Source organism: Rhinatrema bivittatum, chromosome 19 (genome assembly GCF_901001135.1).
Source record: "Rhinatrema bivittatum chromosome 19, aRhiBiv1.1, whole genome shotgun sequence".
Taxonomy (NCBI): domain Eukaryota; kingdom Metazoa; phylum Chordata; class Amphibia; order Gymnophiona; family Rhinatrematidae; genus Rhinatrema; species Rhinatrema bivittatum.
Window position 1 is genome coordinate 38,693,121 of NC_042633.1, and position 21,696 is coordinate 38,714,816.

Consider the following 21,696-nt stretch of genomic DNA (forward strand, 5'->3'; position numbering starts at 1 on the left):
TTTTACAATAGCAGCCAAACGATAGGACCAGATCCTCGCTCCGTTTGTTGGACTGTGGTCTGCCCCTGTCTCGCTCCCTCTAGAGTAAACAAGAATCTTGGTAAATTGCCTTCCTGTTTTGTAGAGTCTTGGGTTTTTTTTTTTGAGTCGCTGCTAGTGGTGAAGGAGATTGGGAACATTGTCTGAACGCACATTTCCGGTAACCGAATGGTAGCAGTCGGAGTAGGGATTCCTCCGGCTGCCTTCCTCGGGCTCGGCGTTCCAGGGATGTTTGGAATTCCAGGCTTCTGCAAACCGTGTCAAAACGATTCTCTCTAGCTCTTCAGGACTGGAGAAACCACCCAGGGCCCCTGGGGCACTTAAAGATTTTACTCTGGCTCTGAATGTATCTCATCGGGCGGGGGCGGCCTGGTAACCGGAGAGAGAAATCGTCGCAGAGAAGGTTCCTGGAGAAAGGACAGTTACGGGGGCCATCGGCTGGGAAAGCCTTGCTGGTTTCGGTTGTTGCAGTCCAACCAACATTTATTTCTATCGGATTAGTTTAATTAATGCACGAAAGCAGTAGGGTTTCATTGTAATAAAAAGCCACCCAAAGCCGAAATGGCCCCTGTGTGTGTATATATATTGCTGTAGGATGCAACACCAGGCATCGTTGGATATCTGGCCAGCATTCGGTCTAAAAATATTGAAACAGACAACCAACGAAGGCCCGGACCTATCCAGTCTGGGGGGGGAATAAGCATGGGGGGGGGGGGGTGGTAAACCTGCACAGAGCGGTAATTACTTACCCTTAACAGAATTGCAAGGGATCAGCTACCCTAAGGCTCGATGCTTTTGATGTAACTACAGCATCGCGCTCTGTTTCGGTGTCAGTGGGGCGGTGGTGGGAGATGAATTGGATTCAGACAGCAACCAGCATCGCCAGAGGAGTCTCACCACCCCCCCGTGCCCAGGGTGCCGGCTGCTCTCTCTGGTGACCATCGTGGCTCTCGCACACTGATGTTTGGCCCTGCTTGAACGGTAGTGAAGGTCACGGGTGGACAGTAATTGGACAATACTTTACTAGTGGAAGGGGGGCCCCTGGACTCGCATTGTTTTGGTGGGTGGGTGGCTGGTGGGGGGGCTTGTTCCTGGCAGTTTCCGCCTCGGCTGGAACTGGTGGGGTGGTGGGATCCGGGCTTGCGTGTGGTACCAGGAATTCCCTCTGCAGCCGTGGGCCCGAAATCTGGATGGTGATCGGGACTCCACGGGTGTGGGGGTGAACGCTGCTTCCGTGGAATTCCCAGCCCCCCCGACCGAGAATCGGACTTTCTCTGGTCCTCCTCCACGCGGTTTGGGTTAACACGCCGCCTCCTGAATCCGTGAGGGCCGGCCCTCGGACGTTCCGCCGCTGGGCGTCTCTCGGATACCCAGAAGCAAAGCCCGGGCCCTCCTCTCGGGTCCCGGTTTCTCAGCAGCTCACGGGTTCGCTCGTATCGGCTTTCCCTTTTAAGTTAGTGCTTCTTCTGCCTCTAAAGTTGTTTTTTTTTTCCTCCCCCACTCCGGGTTGCCGTATTGATGTTTTGATGCATTAACTTGCTTTATGTGAATGTGTTTTTGCTGATGTATTAGTTTCTTGATGGCATTAGATTATGATATATTGATGCTTTCTTTTTTATTACCGTACAACGCGAACCGCTCCGGGCTGCACTTTTTGGCACGGGGAAGGCCGACTGGAAATGTAAATTAACATAACATAGCTCTTCAGGGCGAGAGAGAGAGAGAAACTCCCAGGGCTGAGCCCAGCCTCGACGGTTCCCCCCTCTCTCCCCCCCACACGATGCCGCGCCGTCGTGCACCAGAGGTTGCCCCCAACAGAAGGGTTCAAACTGGTTACAATAGATACGGAGGGGGGAGGCGGACGGATCGCAGGCTCGATGCCCCGTGAATGGCAGCGTGACCGCGTTCAGAGCCGCTGCCGTGCACGTGATGGCCTCTCTGCAGAGAGTCGGTGACGGAGCCGGGGATTAGAGGGCCCCCGTGTCGAGGCTCCTCGCTTCCTTCCCGTACTGTGATTGGCGTTCCCGGTGGTGGAGGACCTCCTGCTTGACGTGCTGGGAGTAGGGAGAGTTTGGGTATATGGGGGCGATATTCCGCTCTGCATTTTTGATGCTATGTCCCTCTCGGAAGAGATTACCCTGTCCCCGTGTCCTTATTCTCACCGCTCCGCGTTTCTGGGCTCATTGGTCTAAAGACGGCTTTAGACCGTTGATGATTTTTGCTTTATCATTTTTTTTTTTCTCTTTAATGTTCATTGCTTTGCCTTTTGCTTTTTTTTTTCTTTTCAAGTGTATATTTGTATGTTACCGTCAAAAGCATAAATAGTAGAATTTTTGTTTTTTAATTCACTGTAATTTCATGGGGGTGACTGGGGAAGAGGAGTCCTGGTCGTTACGCAGTGGTGACCCCCCCTCGCTGCGGGATTCCAGTTCGTGGCTCCCGGCCGAAGACCCGGGCTCGGTGACTTGCGTGGGGCTTATAAAACAGGAGAAAGAACGTCCCCCACCTCCTTGACAGTTGTGAACGAAGGATCCCTGCCCTCCAGTAGACCCGATAAGAGGCTCATTGTGGTTGAACCGGCAGTAGGAAAAGAGCAGGTGTTGTGCCAAAAAAAATTAAAAAAAAAGTTTGGACCAGTTTTTTTTGTTGGACAGGTCCATTAATACTTATTAGCTAGGCAGGAACATGGAGCGCCACCTCCTACATCTCAGAATGAGTAACAGGGAAGGGATCCTCCGGATACTCGCAGGCAATCCAGACTGGCCACTGTCGGAGAGACAGGGTGCTGGCCTCGATGGACCGTTGGGCTGACCCAGCCTGGCACTTCCTATGTGCTTACGGAGGACTCCAGGTACGTTGGGTTCTTCTCTTCAACTCTGGTGGCTCGAGCAGGGTTTAGGGCCCGGACGTAGACCCCGTTTCTGGCACCCGCGGTGCCCGAAGCTTTGCACGTTTGGCTGGTTTGTAATCCCTAGGCTGAGAGTGAGTTTGGTGTTTCACTGTGTTTATTCTTGGGTGACTAATGGAGTAATGACATAGCGACTCACCCTACAGTAGGTTTGAGGTGGTAATTACTTTGTATGCGGTCACAGCTCCCAGTCTGGTAATTAGAGCCGTTTCCTCTCCCTGTGTGCAAACAGAGCTGGGAGAGTAATTAGAAACTTGGCTTTCTTAATAAGCTGGCTGTTAATGCGGCCATTGAAAGCAAAGACTTTTTTACACTGTAAATTGCTAATTATTATCTTGAAGTTACTTGTTTGTCCCATCCTACTGATCTCCTGCTTTCAGCATGGGCTCTTGTCTTCTTATCGTCTGCTGTTGTTAATGCCTATCCATGGCTCGTCTTGAATACTTGCTGGTCTCCTATGGCATCTTGGATTTTTGGATGTCGGTTTGTCTGGCATTTGCCGTTTATCTGGAATATGGGATTCACCGATTGCCTTGCTGTTTGTGATTAGACAGAGTGGATTGTGTGGTTAATTTGATAAATAAGTAGCAGAAGGTAGGCTATAGTAGGGGGGAGTTTGGAAGCAGGAGGCACCTGAACTTGGTCAAGTCCAGAAGGCAACTAGGTTGAAAGACCCCCCCCAGGACGCACAACACTGAGATGCGGCATGATTCGCGGTGGATAAGCTCGTTATCGCAGAAACCTTGGAGCCCTTGCTCGTGGCTGCTGGACACCTCGCGGGTCCGGCGGGATCTAAGGTGTTTCACTAAACAGCAAAGAGGACATTTCATCTTACTTTCTTTTCCGACACAAAATCGAGTGGCCGAGAGTCGGGATCCCACAGCGTTGACTTTTCTCCCGGTGCCAGCAGGGAGCCGGGAAAACGAATGCCCTTTCAGCACAGAGCCGTGGTGTCGCCCCCCGCTGCCGGCGACCGGAGCGCTCCCTGAAAGTGGGGTCCACGAGATGAAAACGGGTGCCAGCAAATTAGAGGCTGGGGGCAACGGTTCCTCTGCCAGTAAAGGGGAGCAATGATCAAATTTTAGGGTGAAACGGAATTTCAAGATAAGTAACCTCGGGAGCGTGTGGCCCTAGATCATAGCCCTTCAGAGGGATAAAAAATAAGAGAAATTACTGTCTGCGGGGAAAGCCATGGTCCAGTTGAAGCCTTGACAATCGGCGCTGTTGTTCGCGAGTTTCAAACTAGGACTAATTCAGCCCCCGTTTTGTGTGTGTCTGTCTGTCTGCATGCTGTCCTGTACTTCAGAAGCACACCTTGCACGTGGCCGCCCTTCCCGTGCGACCCGAGCCTTGATGCTTCAGTTGGGCCTGGATGCAATTCACTGATCTACCTTAAGGTTGTTTCCACTTCCCCTAGCAGCTGTCAGGTTTGGAAGGGCATCCCCAGTGACGTGGCATTTCGGAAAGCCCTGGGAGTCGTAAAAATAAACACCTGAATGGTGATCTTGCCAGCTGTGTGCAGGGCGAGTCCCTAGGTGTTGGGCGTGGGTTCACTGTTCCTAAAATAGTTGCTGGTTAGAACGTGTGGCTTTCGTTTGTTATGTAAAACCGATTTGTGTTTTCGTTTACTGTAAGCCGCGTGGATCTTTTTTTTATTTGGATTTGCGGGTAATCGAAGATGACATGAACTGAACTAAAACTGGACTTTGCCTGGGTGAGTCTGCTCCTTCCTAATGGGACCTCTCGGCCCAGGGCCTTCAGGGAAGCCTGCACTCTTGACTCTGCTCGCTCTGGAGGCCTTGCACCCAGCGGTCACAGGAGGAATCCCTGAGTCACCAGGCTTTTATTAGCAATCTGATCACAGGAGGTAAGAATTTAAAAGGGAGGGAGGGAGGGAGAAACCCCGATGGTGGTAACGTTTCGAATTTACGTAGGTCGTCTACCCATCCCACTGGATCCCCTCCTCCTGTTATGTGAGTGACTTGAAGTTTATAACCTTTAGCTGTCTTTGGATTAAAAGTCGAATGGAGCAAGGATGATGACATTAAGATTACCAGGAAATAAGCCATTGTAACAATGCCTGACTACCACCCCTCATTACTCAAAAAAAAAAAAAAGGGGGTGCAGCTACTTAATTCGTGGTTTAAATGACTCTGGACCGGAGCTGCTTCAAGTCCCACCTTGAGTTTTTTTACCCTAAGAAACCCGGCCTGAAAAAGTGGTGGCAGCCCCGGCAAATGTCTCTCGCTTCTTGGTTGTCGACCATCTGGGAGAACCAGTCCTGATGGTCAGGGGCTAGGGCCAGATTTGGAAAGGCCACCCTGAACTTCTCATTCTGGAAGGAACCTGTACTCCACGTCGAACGAACCAAATCGGCAAAACAAAATGGCCGGTGGATCCCTCCGCCGCCTCCGTGCTCTTCCCGTTCCACTGGTCATGAGCTATTGGCGTGTTGAGCACCTTGTGCTGGTTCAACACGGATTACAACCCTTCCCACCCCCATTGACCCTCGACGGTATCAAAGATCATCTCTCTCCCTTGGACGGCTGTATCCGTACTTGGGACGTGTAGGACGTTTTATTCAGAAAACCTGAGCCCTTTGTGGCGCGGTCCGACCTCCGTTTTACCCTTTTCTGTGCTGCTGCAAAACGCTTCCCCTTTTCTGCGCACGAGAAGGCAGTACTCGCAGATGGATCTGTGCGCGGGGCAGGGAGGGAGCGGGTGCTGATACGGGTCTTCGTATTAATAGTTCGTTAGAAGCGGCAGGTCGTCCTCCGCCCGAGTTTTGGAATGTAAACCCGAGGAGCTACATCCTATGGAGAGACTGCCATTTCTTTCGGCTGATCTTCAGGTTGAAGGGTCACGGAGTCCGCCCTCCTGCGCCTTGCGCCTCGGTGGTCGGTATGGTTGGGTTTTTTTTCTTTTATTGCCTTCCTAGGATCTTTTGTAGTTTTTTGTTTGTTTTTTTTTTTTAACGCCAGTTTTGAAAGCCTGGTTTTGATGTCGCTTACTAAAGTTTCGGGGTGGGATGGGAGAGGGGGGTTCGCGTTGTGGTACCGCACGCCTCCTGTGGGCTAATCCACCCTGATTTAAGGGATGTGTTCCCGGAGCGTTCCTTCCCGCAGGAGGACTTAAGTTATCCATAAAGAAGAAATCACCCAGCCGCAAAGCGCTGTGGGAATACCCATCCTCCCTGGTGAAACGCAGGCAGAGACCCTAAGGCCCCCAGCTACTCCCGGCCCAGTTTACGGTATTTCCTTGTGGTGTTACAGACCCCACCCCCTGCTTCTCTCTGGCTCTCCCCCTCACTTTGTTGCAACAAGGTGGGGGGACACGGACCCTCCCCTGTTTACCCCAGGCTCTTGGTTTTGCTTCTGCACCGCCTCCTCCTCCGTTCTGTGCACCAGTTGCCCTTTCCTCCTGCCGTCACTGGCGACTCTGAGCCTCATGCCCGTGAGCCGGGATGGATGTTGCGGCTGCAGTTTTTCACGTCCTCCGTCCACCTGCCCCTCCCATCCCGGGGTTTTCAAGTCTCTCTCTGGAAGAAAGCCCCGGCTGGCTCAGCCAAACACATCCCCCCCCCCCCCCCCCCCAGTGGGAGCAAAATTCATCCCTTTGAAGGTCGCTGAGAACAAATTATAACAAATTCGCTCCGCTATTAAGAGGCATGAGTCATCCTCGGGAACTGGACGCCTTCCAGGGGGAAAGAATAGGGCACTAGTATTTCAGTTGCTGTGCAGTTCGCTTCTGTTATGTTTTCTTGTTTATCATGATTTTTTTTTTTTAAGGAGCATAATAATATTTAAAGGTGAACCATCTTCTGCCGAGGCTGCAAAAGGAAAAAACCCCGACCAAAATATTTTTCCTCAGATTTTGAGTTAAACAGTAACTCGCAATCCGAGAGAAGCTGGTTTCTTTTTTGTTTGTTCGGTCGTGACGCGACACTGTGCCATCTCGCTTCCGCCTGACAAAGAGAGAGAGTCGCAGACGTCGGCAGGAAAGGACCGTTCGGCCCAACCCCCATTTTGTCCTCGTCTGCCGGCTTTTCCGTCGCAGGGCCGGTCCCCGTCTTCACTGCCTTCGGCCTCGCGGTGGCTCAGACTTTACCGAAATAGCCCGCTTGGTTCGTCTTTATGAGGGTGAGGGAGAAGGCTCGGAATGGGGTGGACTTGGCTATAACTCTGGAAGGAGAGCTGGAAGCCAAGCAGGAGCCGTTTTCCTATCAAATTTTAGTCAAATCCGTCTACGCGGCGTTGACGACACGCGCTTCTGCGCAGATGACTGGAGCGTAAAGATGGCTCCCTGGGTCAGTAGCCTGAATAAACGTTTGCGAAACTACTGGGCCTACTGGACCTTGATTGCGCAGCCCACGTTTATCCTCCGATAAGTCTGCCGCGCTCGAGGGCCGCGAGCCTGCGTAGAGCCAACGTCTGCCGGTCTGGAATTTGCTGTACTAAACCAGCGGCCGCTTGATTCTGGCCTGATCCGTGCTCAGAGGGCATTCGAGCGTGCAGTGGTGGGGGTCCGCTCTTTCCTGGTTCATGCAGCCAATCGGATCCGTGCTCTAGGGTGGGAGTGCTCATGCGGGTGGGGGGGGGGGGGGGTGGTGGTAATAGAGTTCCTGCGTCTGGTGAAAGCCTGGGCTGTGTGCTCCAGAGTTGGCCCTTAGCTCGGTGCAACTGTGACCTTGACCCCTCCCCCCACACCGGCAGACCTAGCAGAAAGAATGACCCTGCGTGTGACATGACCTTTAAAAGCAGTAAGGCGCAGCCGGGGCGGGTGGTTTCACATTGAGAAGCCGGCACTGACGCGCGAGGTGCCTGTCCTTCCGCCACACGTCTGTGCCCACTGACGTGCGGGGAAAGTCTGCAGCACTGAACGTTGGCCATTTCGATCCATTTCCTAGCCCGGGAGTCTGAGGCCATAGGGAATTCGGGATGTGCATTTTTTTTTTTTCCATCATAATCATATCATATATCGACTGGGGGGGGCGGCCTCATGGTTGGAACGATGGACCTGTGAACCAGGGAAAACGAGAGTTCACGTTGCTCGTCCCTTCCAGACCCTCGGGCAAGCCACTTTTACCTCCCAGCTGCCTCGGGGTTCCCCGGTTAGATGCGTAAGTGCTCTGGGGCGTGGGCTTTTGTCATACCTCGCGCTAAAATCGGAATGGTGGTCTAGAAACACAAAGTGTGATTGCCGTTTCAGTCGCGTTTCCAGGAAAGCCAACGCTTGATTTGTGTGACAGCTTGCAGGTCCCTCCCGACCTTCTCCCGTCTCCCGTGCTTCATTCTGAGCAGAGAGAGAGAGAGAGAGAGAGAGAGAGAGAGAGTCGTTTCCACAGTCCAGGGCTCCTGCAGATTGGATTTCTCTCGGGGGCCCCTCTAAACCTTGGCAGCAGGCAGTGGTAACCAGGGCCGGGCAGCCAGAAACCTGTTTTGTTGTGGCAAGAGGTAAAGAGTTCATCGGCTCGCGCCTGACTGGGCAGAAAGAAAGGATCGCTGAGGGGGATTTCTGGGTGAAAACCCTCGTGCTTCCGCTAAGCCGGCAATGTTAAAACGTAGGAGGCTCCTTCCAAATGTCCCGTTTTTAGCTTTCAGGGTAGGCAGGGGTGTGAGATTATGGATTGCCTTGCAATTATGCGAATTCTGCAGCGATGGCGTTCTCCTCCCTTTCTGGCCAGTTCCTTCTCACAGGGTATCCGTATCCGCTTTCTATTAATCGAAGAATATTCTAGAAGTTTACATCAGACACATTGAAGGTCATTAACCCATCTCTTTCTATCTATCTCTTTCGGGTGAAGATCAAATTCTAGAGGACGGGGGAGGGTACCAGCTCTTCCTCATTGCGTGGCCCACAACTCCGAATTCCCGTTCCGTGTTTGCAGTACTTCAGTGCCGGCATCTGCCGGCTTTGAGTTTTGTCTTATCCCTAGAACGGGGACGAGCTGTGGTTTTGACCTGTCCTCCAGACCTGTGGGTCACCATGCGTAATATTGAAAATGCAGTACCAACGTATTTACAATATATCGAGCCCCAACAAATGGGATTCGACCGTTGGCTAAAATCCGGAGACTTGTGTGTCGCTGGATGGTCATGCGCCCGGGGGGGGTTTGGTCTTGATCTGGGGGAACAAAATGGAGGACTCACATCTGTATACGTCCTTCTGAAGCCTTGGCCTAGCCATCTTCTCTTTAGCAAAATGCATGGAAAGCTACACTTTTAACATGCTAGCACCAATGAGGAATATTTCTTTGCCGAATGTCTGCCACCTCTTGACGTAGCTACGTAAGACTTGTAACAGTTTGCATGCCCCAAAACTCAGAACTCGGCTTGAGAAGTAACCCCCAGGTGTAGAAATGATGGGATCAAATTGCCCTTCGTGTGCCAAGTCCTTATGCAAACCCTGCTGTCTTTTAGATTCACACAATACAGTATCCTCGGGCCTGCGGCGTCCGGAGCAGAAAAAGACTCGATGATAAAGTTCGGTTAAATCTTGATCTTCTCTTGTTGGCGTGCTCAAGGTCCCTGAGGGTCTTGTTCACATTTCTGTGAGCCACGTCATGTGCCACCAACATAAATAAATGCACATCTTACTCAGTACGTCGATTGAAGGCCGGGTGCTTGACACACACTCAGCTTCTCTTTGCGCGAGATTGTGGGCGTCCTGTTGCATCCACCATCTCCATCTCGGAGTAAATGTTTACTGCCAAGTGCTTAAACACAGTTGGGGAGGCAGAACTCTTCTTTGGATGAACGTTACTGAAGAGCAGGCTGTGTTGATAGAGCCAAGGCTTCTTCGGCCTTCTGGAGTGCCAGTACCAGCCGGCCCGGGATTGATTTTTCTCTGTGTGCACGAGTCCCCGGAGCCAGCCGCCTCCCCCCTCCCCTGGAGATCAAAAGGCTGGCATGAAGGGTTCTCTACAGAGCCAAAGGCTTTTAAAGATTTTCTTCCTCGGCAGCTGGGGAACAGATGAAGTCATCGCTGGTGGTGCTAAGAGAGGACGGGGATTAGCTGGACCTAGTCCCACAGCAAACGGGGCTGGTTAACGACACGCATTAAGTGCTCTGTGCAAATCGTGACTTCATAAGTGCACCCCCTCCAAAATTCAGCTGCAGTTCAACAGAGCCAAGCCAGCACCTGCTTATGCCAAAATGTTCAGCCACGAATAACTGTAGCTAGCAAGTCATGTTTGTTCCGGTAGACTAAAGGTTTCAGGGCTTAGGGGGAAGGGAAGAGGTGGGTAAGAGAGATTTAGAACAGGCCTTGAAATTCTGAAAATGAACTTCCTGTAATGTCTTTTAATTGGACATGGTGGACCGTCCTGAGGCAAGATTAATATTTAATACTTTATCAGTTATTTAAAGAAGCCAGTCCCTCTGATGAAAGGTTAGCCGAGGATGTTGCCTCTTGCAGGGAGCCAGCCTAGGTCTCTCAGCTCACCTGACGCCTTTCCACTCCTTGCGCGTCGACGTAATTTGCCAAAGGCGAATATAACTCCAGTGCTTGCCCCCCCCAGGGCTGGCTGCTCTCAGGGTGTGCAGGCGTTATGTTTTGGTACCCCGCTCTGAGCAACGATTTCGTTGTATTCGTGCATAATATGAATAAAGCGAGCGGTTAAGATGGGTGTGACCGGTTGAGTTGGGAGGGCGTTCGCAGCCTTTACCTGCCGGATGGGCGTTTTCAAAAGTCGGGGGCCTGGCGTAAACTCAAGATTGTCATTCCTCCAAAGTCCCCCCCCCCCCCCCACTGCCGATTTCATGTGCTTGCCACTTGTCTGAGGGGGGAGCCTGGTCGGTTCGGAGAGCGGAGGAGTCGTGGGCAGCCTCCTCTGCCATCTGGCGCACTCTAGTAGGCCTCTGGTTCCTCCCCCTGCCGTCCCCTGATAAACGGCGCCTGGGGGGGGGAGGGGGGGTGCCCTGCTTGTTTCCTGGCTCACGCAGCCGGAGAGCGCCGTGCTCCGATCGGTTCTGCTTCCCAAATTCTTGGGGAGCTGAGAGCGGGGAGGGGAAGGGAATTGCAAAACTCGCACGATCTCTCGAAATACTTGCCTGCTTTTCAGTTTCTAGCTTTGGTTGCCGTTTCGGTTGGAAAAAAAAAACGAATGTTGCCCGGAAGTGGCAGGGTCCCCGGTACTGAGAGAATTTAGGTGGCATTAAAAAAAAAAAATGGTCTGATAAAGTGAAGTACTGTTGTATGTTTGGTGGGTTTTGTTTGTTTGTTGGTTTGGGTTTTTTTTTATTGTAGTCCTTTTTGGCCTGGGATAACGGGACTTTTTAAGCTAGCTGAGGGGGAGCATCTTTTGCCACCATAGGCATTTTGCATATCTGAATAAATCTAGAATAATGTTACCTTTCACCTGGGAGAGGGAGCGGCCTGGACTGAGAACCAGCGAATGGAGGGGCAAATCCCACGGCAGCGGGTCGTGGACGGTCGCTTGTGAATGAACTTCTCCCAAGCCCCGTCTCTCTGGCAACCCTGCGCGACGCTAGCCCCAGATAGAATTTCATCTGCCGCGGGAATACGGGCCGCCGGGCACTGCGAGTCTGCTTTCTCCCCCCCCCCCCGCGGCGCACGGAGAGAGAGAGAGAGCGCCGCTGTCCTAAAACGCCGATTCCTTGAGAGCTTCTGGTCTGCACGTGTGCTGGCTCAGAGGCCCCCGCCCTCGGTAAACTGGTACCTGGGAAAATCGTCTTGCTGTTGGAATCGCAGCGGTAATAGGTTAAGGCCCGGAGATGGTTAACGAGCTGATGTTACACAGTGGGTTATCCTGTAACCCGACCACGGCCTGCAGGGAAGACGACATCTGAAGCCTTTTCTGTTCCATTCTCCCCTGTGCGGTAACCGTGCGCGTCAAAAGGGATTTGCATCCATTAACTGAGCAAACCTAATCGAGCTGGAAGTCGCCCGGGCAGCCACAAACCCAAGGTTTCTCAGCTTCAGCTGCAAGACCCCCCCCTCGCGTTATTTGTTTATCTTGACGTTTCGCACGCCCGTCGTTCCAGGTTCATAATTATAACTCGACAGACGAACAAACCAGGACCGGTTACAGAGGAGGTATCCGTAGTCGGGCATCGACTCTCGAAGCCAGGACGAGGATATCTCCCAGCTCTAGAAAACCTGGGGGGGGGAAAAAAAATAGGCCAGGGCAGAGCCTCTAAGTAGAGTAGCAAGAGGCAGATTTCCAGTCTCGTTACCGGCTGCATGCAGCGAGGCGTGCAGTAAGGTGGCAGCGCGGCTCGCTCGTGGCAAAGGCTGCGTCACGCCTGCAGCAAACCCCGGGCTCAGGGCCCCGACAGAATGAGAGAGGGCGAGGAAGCTGCGATCACGTGGCCCATCCCTTGTCGATTAGAATGCCTGGTGCCAGACGACCAGATAGGGTGGGTGATAGGTAACCGGAAAGACTGCCAAATGAATCCGGTCCCCAGTAACCCGATGCCGCGTGTGGAGGAGCACGAGGAGATGCAAAAGCACGAGGAGATGCAAAAGACACAAACGTAGGGCCCTGCTTGCGCGCTGCCAGGACGGCGAAGACCCCACCCTTCCATCCAGGTCTATTAGGTAGGGCCGGCTAAGTCGACTCCTCCCATTTACGACCCTGGAACACCCCTAACTAAGGCAGCCAAATTCTGGCCGGCAGTCTTATTGGCTGTCTTAGAATTTAACCGGATAAATGCCCATCTTCATTCGGCCGGATAACTTTTCAGCATGGGCCTGTATGAGACCGTGCCCACCCCTGCCGTACGGTGTGTGGCCCCTCTCCATGCATCTCGTTCTGCAGCTGTAGCATAAAATTCACACACACACACGTGTAGCGTGCACAGATATCTATCCGCAGCGGGGGTTCCCATCGTACATCCCCCTGACCCCTGCCGTCAGCACGCATATCACGCCTTCCTGGTGGTCGCGTTCTGGCCGAGACTGGTGAACACGACCGCCGCGCTGGCAGTCTCAGGCTGCGCTTATCAGCGGTTTTCCCCAAAAGGTGGGTTCTAGAGCAAGACTTTCCACTTGGGTAAGGAGCGAGCGAGCGCGTGAAGCCGCGGGCCCGGTTTTCCCCAAAAGCAGGGGCGACTCTGCCTCTTGGGGGTCGGCGACCCTCGAGTGTGCTCACATGGTATATATACGCCGTGCCGACCAGCTGGCCGTGAACCAGCAGCACACCTCCCTCCCTCGCTCCTTCGCTCCTTGGGTGGCCGAGGTTCCCATTTTGCCACGGCCTGGCCTCATCTGTCCAGGAGGAGAGCAGTCACCGCTTGCCTTAACATGCACAAGACTCTTTTTTTTTTTTTTTTTTTTTAAAGACCTTGCTTGTTAGACTCTGCATTTTTTTTTTCCAAGCACAGTAAATGGCCCGATGAAATCCGTGCCTGACGTTGTACTTACTGGCTGCTTTTCTACACAAAGGCTTTTTAGCTCGTTTTCTCCAGTGCTCAGCCTGTCGCGGCTGCCGTGTTAATCCATCGAATGCCTGGACCCTTAGGGTCAGGAAACGAGCTGTGGGTGCGAGTCCTTTTTTTTTTTTTTTTTACCGGACTAACATCTGCGACGAGCTTTCCAGAGCTCTGCTCCCGTTCATCAGGTGGGTGAAGAACCCAGCACGCATCTTACCTCCCGTGCCCGCCTGCGCTTTTAATAACGGGGGCCCCCCTTCCCCCGGGCTAGCGATGCTGGCTGTGCAGGCCTTTTGTTTGATCAGCCATTAATTAGGAAGAAGGAAGGCAGCCTGTATTCTCTCTTGGTTGACTTTCCACCGTCTCCCAAGGGTGCATGGGCTCTGTGGCCTCGCAGGCACCCCCCCCCCCCCCCCCCCCGGGTAGGCAGGCTGAACGAAGGGCACGCACTGCGAGATAACTAGAACGTGTTTCCAGTCAGGGGCTGGCGAGACCAGGCCTGGTAAATGCAGTGTGGCCCCCCCAGCCTCAGAGCGTGCCGTGGTGAGCCCCAGGGGCTGGGGGGGGGGGCTTGCTAGCCTGGCAGTACATTTTCGGCTTTAAAGATAATGAGCAAGGCTGCCAATCAGCCTCTCTCTCTCTCTCTCTTGCGTTGCTTCTGCACAAGCCACAGATGTTCCCTGCCTATGCTTCCCGGTTGGGTGGGGCCCGCAGTGCGTGCAGTATCTTATCTTGTAGAAGGATGATATATGTGGCTGGGTTTTGTTTTGGGTTTTTTTCCCCCCCATCTTGCATCATAATCGCATTATGTAAATAAAGGACGGTGGGTTTATTCGGGTCTGGTTTGTCTTCCGTGGCGCATGTGTGCGGCCTGCAGTCCAGCAGCGAACAAGATGGTGGCAGTTAGGCGGTGTGATGGGCAGCCCATGCCCCAAAATGCAGTGGAACTGGACAGATATGGGACACATTTACCCGTTCTAGATCTCTCATGATCTTAAAGACCTCTATCATATCCCCCCTCAGCTGTCTCTTCTCCAAGCTGAAAAGTCCTAACCTCTTTAGTCTTTCCTCATAGGGGAGCTGTTCCGTTCCCCTTATCATTTTGGTTGCCCTTCTCTGTACCTTCTCCATCACAATTATATCTTTATTGAGATGCGGCGACCAGAATTGTACACAGTATTCAAGGTGCGGTCTCACCATGGAGCGATACAGAGGCATTACGACATTTTCCGTTTTATTCACCATTCCCTTCCTAATAATTCCCAACATTATGTTTGCTTTTTTGACTGCTGCAGCACACTGAGCCGACGATTTCAATGTGTTATCCACTATGACGCCAAGATCCCTTTCCTGGGTGGTAGCTCCTAATATGGAGCCTAACATTGTGTAACTACAAGAGCTGCACACAGTCAGGTATACATACAATAAAGAATTTTACCTAAGAAATGAGTTTAGTACAGATATATAGGCAGGAGGCAGTGTATGTACTGGGCAGCTGGAGAATGTCCCTGGCATGTATGTGTACGGATGGATCGTTACGCATGCCCTGTATCCTCTTCTTCCCTTTCTTTCTCTTGCAGATCAGTTATGCTGTTATACAGTTCAGGTTTTTTGGCTTTATCTGCGTCTACCTGTGCGTTCCCAGGGCCTGTTCTGCACCGTGGTTGTTGTATGCTTTCTCCGTAGTACTTTTTCAGAATGGAGGTTCCACCAGATGATCTGTTCCTGCTCTTCAAGACAGAAGACATTCTGCATACTGTCATCCCCGGCTCGGCTACTGCCTATTGTGCAATGCTACTCAGAGCGCCAGAGCCTAGGCCTGTCCAGAGCACGGTAGAAGCTTGGCTCTTTCGTTGGTCAAGCAGTTTTTTTGCAGAATTGTACCTTGAGCGGGCCAGGCAGCCTGGCTTGAAGGTGCTGACATTGGTCACCAGTTTTTCTTCAGTAAAGTAACCCAACGGCAGGCAAGCTTCAGACGCAGAGGAATAGAGCCTTTCAACAGTTATTGACCTCTTTTTAATCAGGCTCCTAGAACGAAGATCAATTGCCTCGTTTGCCGCCTGTACTGAGTGCCATCCTTCACCGCCACGCACAATATCTTTTGAGTCAAGAGCTTTATAAAGAGGATCTGACCTATTTCTCCTTAGAAGCGAAACAGAAATGGGAAGGAACGGGCAGATAGTTGTTCCTTCTGACTGCCGAGTAAGTTGGCCAAAAACAGAATGTTTTGCTGCCGCCCTAGACTATCCAACCAACGCTCGATTCTAGTTTGTTTGAGTTGTTTTTATATTTTTTTTTTTTTGGCAGCTCTTCTCCAGTGGCACCATCTTCTTTGACTAAAAGCACCAATGTGGCTGCTAGGGCCTCCAGTAGATAATGTGAAGGGAGGCGATGAGTACAGTTTGTCCTGGGATGGGATTTACGGGCTGACAAACCCTCAACTTAACATGTCTGCTTCTTTTTAATGGATATAAATTTACTTCACGCCCCTTTGACCGTTGACCACTTTTCTTGTTTTCTTGCCTCTCTCATTTTGGTCAATTAGTGATGAGGTTTTATGCCTTATCAGAACATCGCTCTTCAAAGTCTGATACCACCAAAATGCTTCATTCTCAGTCTGACGGGGAACAGAAAGCAGGGTATGAGGAAGGAGGTGTCTTGCATGTCTTCTTCCATTGTTTCCTGGTACGTACCTCCTGTGGGTGCCAGGAAAGTTTGACCAGGCTGATCCAGTGAGAGTCTGTCTGGTGGCTGAAGTCCTTTTATGCTCTTTGCCGTCAGCCGGGGATGTGCAACGAAGTTACGAGAAACAGGTGGGGCCTTGGTAAATATATTCATTAATTTATGAAAGCAGTTTGGGCTCCTTCAAACAATGACATATTTCACTTAAAGAGTCCATCTGTTGGCTTTCTGCCCAGGTGTGAGCATTTCAGTAATCCTGGGTGACCCTTTCTCCAGAATGTCACATAACATCCCAATATTTTCGTGGTTTTATGTTCTGGCTCCCATCCTAGCAACCCTTTCATCTTCCTCTTACCATCAGGCTGTAAGGAGGTTGCACGTTGGCAGACCATCCAACTATATAACAGCAGTCTGGGACGTGTTTGCTATGTATTGAGTATGTAAGATAGAAAGAGGAAGGAGAGATGGGGGCTTCGGTTTCTATATTGGATCGGGTGCACAGAGGAGATGTAATACCAGGCAAGATTTCTAAGGGAGATAAGGTTGTCCCTCGTGCTAGGCACCTGAAGAGGCCAATCCAATCCTGGTTTTTGCCTTATGTTGCACACTGAGAAACGTAGTTCTGATTTTGCTAAGGAAAACAGAATGTACAACCCCATCCGTGCACTGGGGCTAAACCGGGACTGGATCAGCCTCTTCGGATTGTCCAGGATGTGCTGGTAAACCTATAAGAAGGAGAGTGGGTAAAGGTGCCATAGGCTAGAGACGACCTAAGCCTGGGGCAGTGCTCATTAAAATCTCTTCTTCCCAGCAGGGAATGGTCAGGACTGAGACTGATCATTGGAAGGTAAGGCATATTCTTAACCACAGCATGGTTTTAGCCAGGGCTAGAAGCAGAAATTAATATTTATATCTCTAACAATTTATATTCTGCCTATCTCAGAACTGTACTAAGTGGATTACAAACTCACATCTAACACAATATTACACAAACAATACATACAGACAAATCAATCTAAAAAAAATTTAAAAATAACAGAAAATAGGTGACAGTTGACTGATTAAACTCAGCAAATGCTTTTTGAAATAGAATAGTTTTTAATAAACTTTTTTGAAAGAGTTTGAAGTCAGTAATGGAATGCACATCATTCCAGAGGACCAGTCCAATCACAGACGGTGCACATCTTCTTGTTTCCTGCAACCAAACCAATTTTACTGTGGGAATAGCCAAACGGTTGTATTGGAGGAACTAGAGGAAAAAGGAGGCCCATTTCGATGAAAATGCCCAAAAAAGAATCTCTTAACGCATATACAACCCACGTTGGGCAAGAATCTAATGGGCAGTTGTCTTGATGTCCATCAAATATCGCTCGATTTCTTTCTTCGACACACATTCCAAACTCGCCCAGGATGCTCTCTGAACTGACGTACCCACTGCCAAACTGTCTGCTGATTCTCTACCGACTGTAAAAGAGTCTTAGTTATACAATAACCGGCAAACGTTCTAGGGTCTAGATCCTTCTTTTTGAATCTCTCACAAGTTTGTCAACTGAATCAAAGAGCTCATAGGGCCTGTAAGCGGGAGGAAGAAAGAATCTTCCTAAAGTTATAAAAGACTTCCTATAATGACTGCGAGCAGCCCGAAAGGCTTCACCGTTATCCTGATTTGGCAATCTCGCCATTTCCATTCTGTGTGACGCATGGAACTCTATTTATTTATTTATTTATTTTTACTGCTGAGGTCTTGATTGAACCTTCATGGTTCAATCAAGACCCTTGCATCACGATATTACATTTTTTAAAATTCTATTGGCACAGCTTTAATTAGCTGAAATTAGCAACTAGTGAGTCTGCCGATGTACTAGATGAGCCATTAATATTGTTTCTTACTTTCTCCCATTCCTCACGATAAATTTCAGGATCAGTTTAACCCTGACAGAACTTAAAAAACTGGTTTGCCATGTATTATATTCTTCACCTTTAACATTTAAAAATCTAAAACTTATCAAGCAATGATCCGACCAGAGCACCAGTTGCACGAATAGTTAGTAACAACATTCTCTCTCGTTCGCAGTTCAGAAATTAATCTAAAGTTGGGAGCCCTGCCTCCCAACTTTTAGGAAAAAACTTAAGACTTGGTTATTCAAGCAAGCTTTTCCGGACACAACCCAATGACACAATCCAATGACTCCTAAACACCTTGCCGTTTGTATATAACAGTTATTTTGTATACTACAGTTAAATTGTATATTGTTTAACCATTTCTATCCTCTTCTCTCTTCTTCCTTCTCCAAGTTCGGCCACCCTTGTTAAATGTAACTGTACCTTCTGTCACCACAGTTCTAGTTCTATGTATTTATTGCACCCCCGTTCTATGTAAACCAGCAAGATATGTTTTCATGATTGCCGGTATATAAAAACTCTAAATAAATAAATAAATAAATAAATAAATAAATAAATAAAGCTTTCCAGTTCAATGGTACAATCTGCAGGGCCGACCACAATGCTTGAGAATCATAAAAAAACTTCGTTTGGTTTACTCTCCATCAGAATAATTTTAAAACGAGCTCGCGTGCGCCCATGCACGCGCATATCGGCATGCGAGCTGAGAGGCACTGGAATATTAAATCAGGCGCACGGCTGCAAGCGTATGATTTAAAATACGCCTACCCAAGCGTAAGTGTGCTCCTGATTTTAAGCACACACTCGATCAAACCTGCTTTGCGTATCTTCCTTAGGACTCTGCCGGCTTTAACACGCATGTGTTAGTCCTCCAATTTGCCCTGTCAAACCCGAGGTCATCGAGACCCCACTGCTTCTCCATCCTGCATGACCCCCGGTTGACCTGGACCCCTCACCCTGTCCTGTAAGCCCTAAAAAACTTGAGACCTACAAGTTTGCTCCTCATCGGGGGCAGCGGTAAAGTTACGAGGCCAACAAGCCGATGCGAGCCGCAGCCCTCCGAAGGCGGAGCTAATAGTTGTGCGCGTACGGAGGTACGCGCACAACTATTAGCTCCGCCTTCGAACGCCCGTGCCCCGCCCCCTTTTTTTTTTTTTTTTTGCTCACGCATGCACGTAAACGTGCGAAACTGATGGCTTTTGAAATCTGTTCGCGCGCGGCCCACGTACGCGCACATGTGGGCATTCTAGTGGGAGCGACGCTTTTAAACATCGACCCCGTTAACGAATATTCTTGTCACCGATGACTAGAAACCTATCCGCAGGAGCTGAAGGGAAGACGCAGCTTTGACTCCTGTTCTGCTGCGAAGCTGTCCCAGTAGCCTGGCCCTTTCAAATGTGGGATGAGGAGGCGGCGGTTGGGTGAATCATGCAGAGTTAGTGGCATAGGCAAAGGGTCTTGTTTTGTTTTTTTTTTGTTGTTGAAGGAATCTCCAGGAATTCCCGGAAGCCTGCAGAATGCAAACCCAACTTCCTGAGCTTAGGGATAAGGCCCATGAATGGAGTCACCGCCGGCCACCAGGAAGTGACCTTTACGGGAACAGCAAAACAGGCTGGAAAGTCTGCGCAATGCCTTTGTTTTGGGCTTTTTTTTTTCCTCCTCCCATTGTGTTTCTGTGTACCAGAAGAGGATAAGCCCAGAGTGCTGGAAGCGCCACTGGCACTGCACCTCCGTGAACACCGCAAGGGCCGCGTGCGCGAGGAGGCTCCCACTGTGGCCGTCCTGAGGGCCCCCATGTCGCTGGCCGTCGGTGGATTGCTGCCCGGTAGCTAGCGTGGAGCCCCCTCCGGACAGGTGAACGAGCCATGTCACCCTCCCATTACAGACAGGGAGCGCGGCTTACCCTGCTGAAGGTGAGTTCGTCCTTCTGCAGCTCAGCATTTGTCGTGTGAAGGGGGGGGGGGTCTCGCCTGGTCCTTGCCCCCCCTCCCCCATCTTCCTTCCTCTCCTCTTCGTGCAGTCTCACCCTGACTCGGTCTCTCCCGGTCTCCCTTCGCCTCTCTCTCTCTTTTGGGTGGAAGTCCAGAGGGCTTGCATTGTTCTGCTGGAAAAGTTCCCTTCCTGCTGTCTTGGTTTTAGTTTCCCGGTTTGTGGGTTGCTTTGGTTTTTTTTTTTCCCCTCCTTAAGCTAAACTTTCAAAAAGCTGCCTCGTCGATGGGAGCTGAAACGCCCGCTTTCTTCATGGAATCGTGGCCGCGGCGTTAGTGCCCGACTGATAAGATCACTGACCGGCGTGGGTCGGCTCTGCTGTGGTTTTGATCGGAACAACGCAACCGTGTGAAATCGTTATTTCCCCCCCTGTTGGCTGCCGAAGCTTCTCGACCGCCTTTCGCCGGCTTCTGTTTCTGCATCGATTAAATCGTACGAGGAAGGGAGCCGGGCATTCAGGAGCAGGTAGATTACCTGGTTCTAGTCGGGCTCGTTGAATTTTGCTTCATCCTGGAGAGAAAAGAAAAAAAAACACGCCACCCGCTCGCTGGACGTGTAGGCCCGGGACTGTTATATCACCCGGTCATCAACTGAGGATCTGCAGGCCGCAGAGCGGGCTCTCACACACACACCCACACACACACACACACACGGCCATGGTCGGTCACATGGCTTCCTCCTCTACAAAGAAGCCAGAAATGGCACCGCCAGACTTTATGACGAGATGAGTAATGGTGGCAGCCAGAACGGGGGGGGGGCCCGAAAGCCACAGTCTTTTGTGGGGGGGGGGGGTTTAACGGAGGAGGCCAGGGTCGCACCTGAGGAGGAGCCGCAGTCTCCCGCAGTTATGAAAGAACAGGCCTGGAGTGCGTTAGAAAGGGGAAGCTAGACGAGGGGAAACAGAGGAGGGGAAAAAAAAAAAAAAAAGACAGAGGAAGTCCAGCCTCGGATTAAGCACTGGAAAGGGGTTCCTGCTTCTGCTGGAAGCCGCTCCTGCAATCGGGGGATGCTTTCCTGACTCCCGGGGGGGGGGGAGGGGGCAGAGTCCCGGGCTGCTGGTGTTGAAACGTGAATTCTGGTTTCACCTGTTTTGGGATCCAGGCAGCCCGAGCTGGCCGCACTTCAGTTTACCGTAGCTATAAAAGCAGCCCGCACTTGGCAGGTCCACATCACGATACACAGATGGAGAAACACGTACCGTGGGCACAGGGATGGACTGAAGGTTATGGTGCCCCTAGGCAGAGGATCAGGATCTGGGGGGAGGCCATTTTGTTTTTGTCCCTGGAGATCGGAGTGTGGTGGGGGCATAATCTCAGAATCTGGCGCAGGCCCGGGGCCTGCGGATGCATAATTAAGGTTTAAGTCTGGTCACAAGCCTTTTGGTCTCCATTTTACCTAAAACGAGCCCACCGTATCCCATTCGTAGAGGAAAAAAAAAAAGACCGTGTCAGTAATTCACCAAATGGCTCACAACCAACCTCTCGCGCAGCTGGGATGTGTTCTCAGTAATCTGCGATGCGCGGTAACACGGGTTTATTAGTCACCTGGGAATGATTTAATCCCGCTCTCGTTTTAATAGTTCTCTGAGGATGCGAAGCCTAAAAATGTCGTCTTGAGTTTCACTGCATTTTTTGTGACATCTTATTTTCACTTTTTCCCCCCCCCCCCCCCCCCACACGGATTTATAAAAATTGCCGTGCTGGACCGTGTCCGCATTTCCATCCGCGCGACAGCCTCGAGAGTCCCTGGCTGGAAAGGCGCGCATCGCGCACAAACGGCGCC

The 21,696-nt window shown here is 51.0% G+C and overlaps 1 protein-coding gene across 4 annotated transcripts in view; it reads left to right on the forward strand.

The window, feature by feature from the left end:
• Positions 1-21,696, forward strand: part of LOC115080132 (serine/threonine-protein kinase N1-like) — a 72,023-nt gene that overhangs the window by 16,164 nt on the left and 34,163 nt on the right. The window contains exon 1 of one of the 4 annotated variants that reach the window (XM_029584178.1): positions 19,634-19,838. The exons of the other annotated variants lie outside the window; for them this stretch is intronic. Within the exon in view, the coding sequence (XP_029440038.1) occupies positions 19,791-19,838 (48 nt within the window). The 5' untranslated portion in view covers positions 19,634-19,790. Of the gene's footprint in view, positions 1-19,633; positions 19,839-21,696 lie in introns of those variants that run through there. 4 annotated transcript variants of the gene reach the window in all.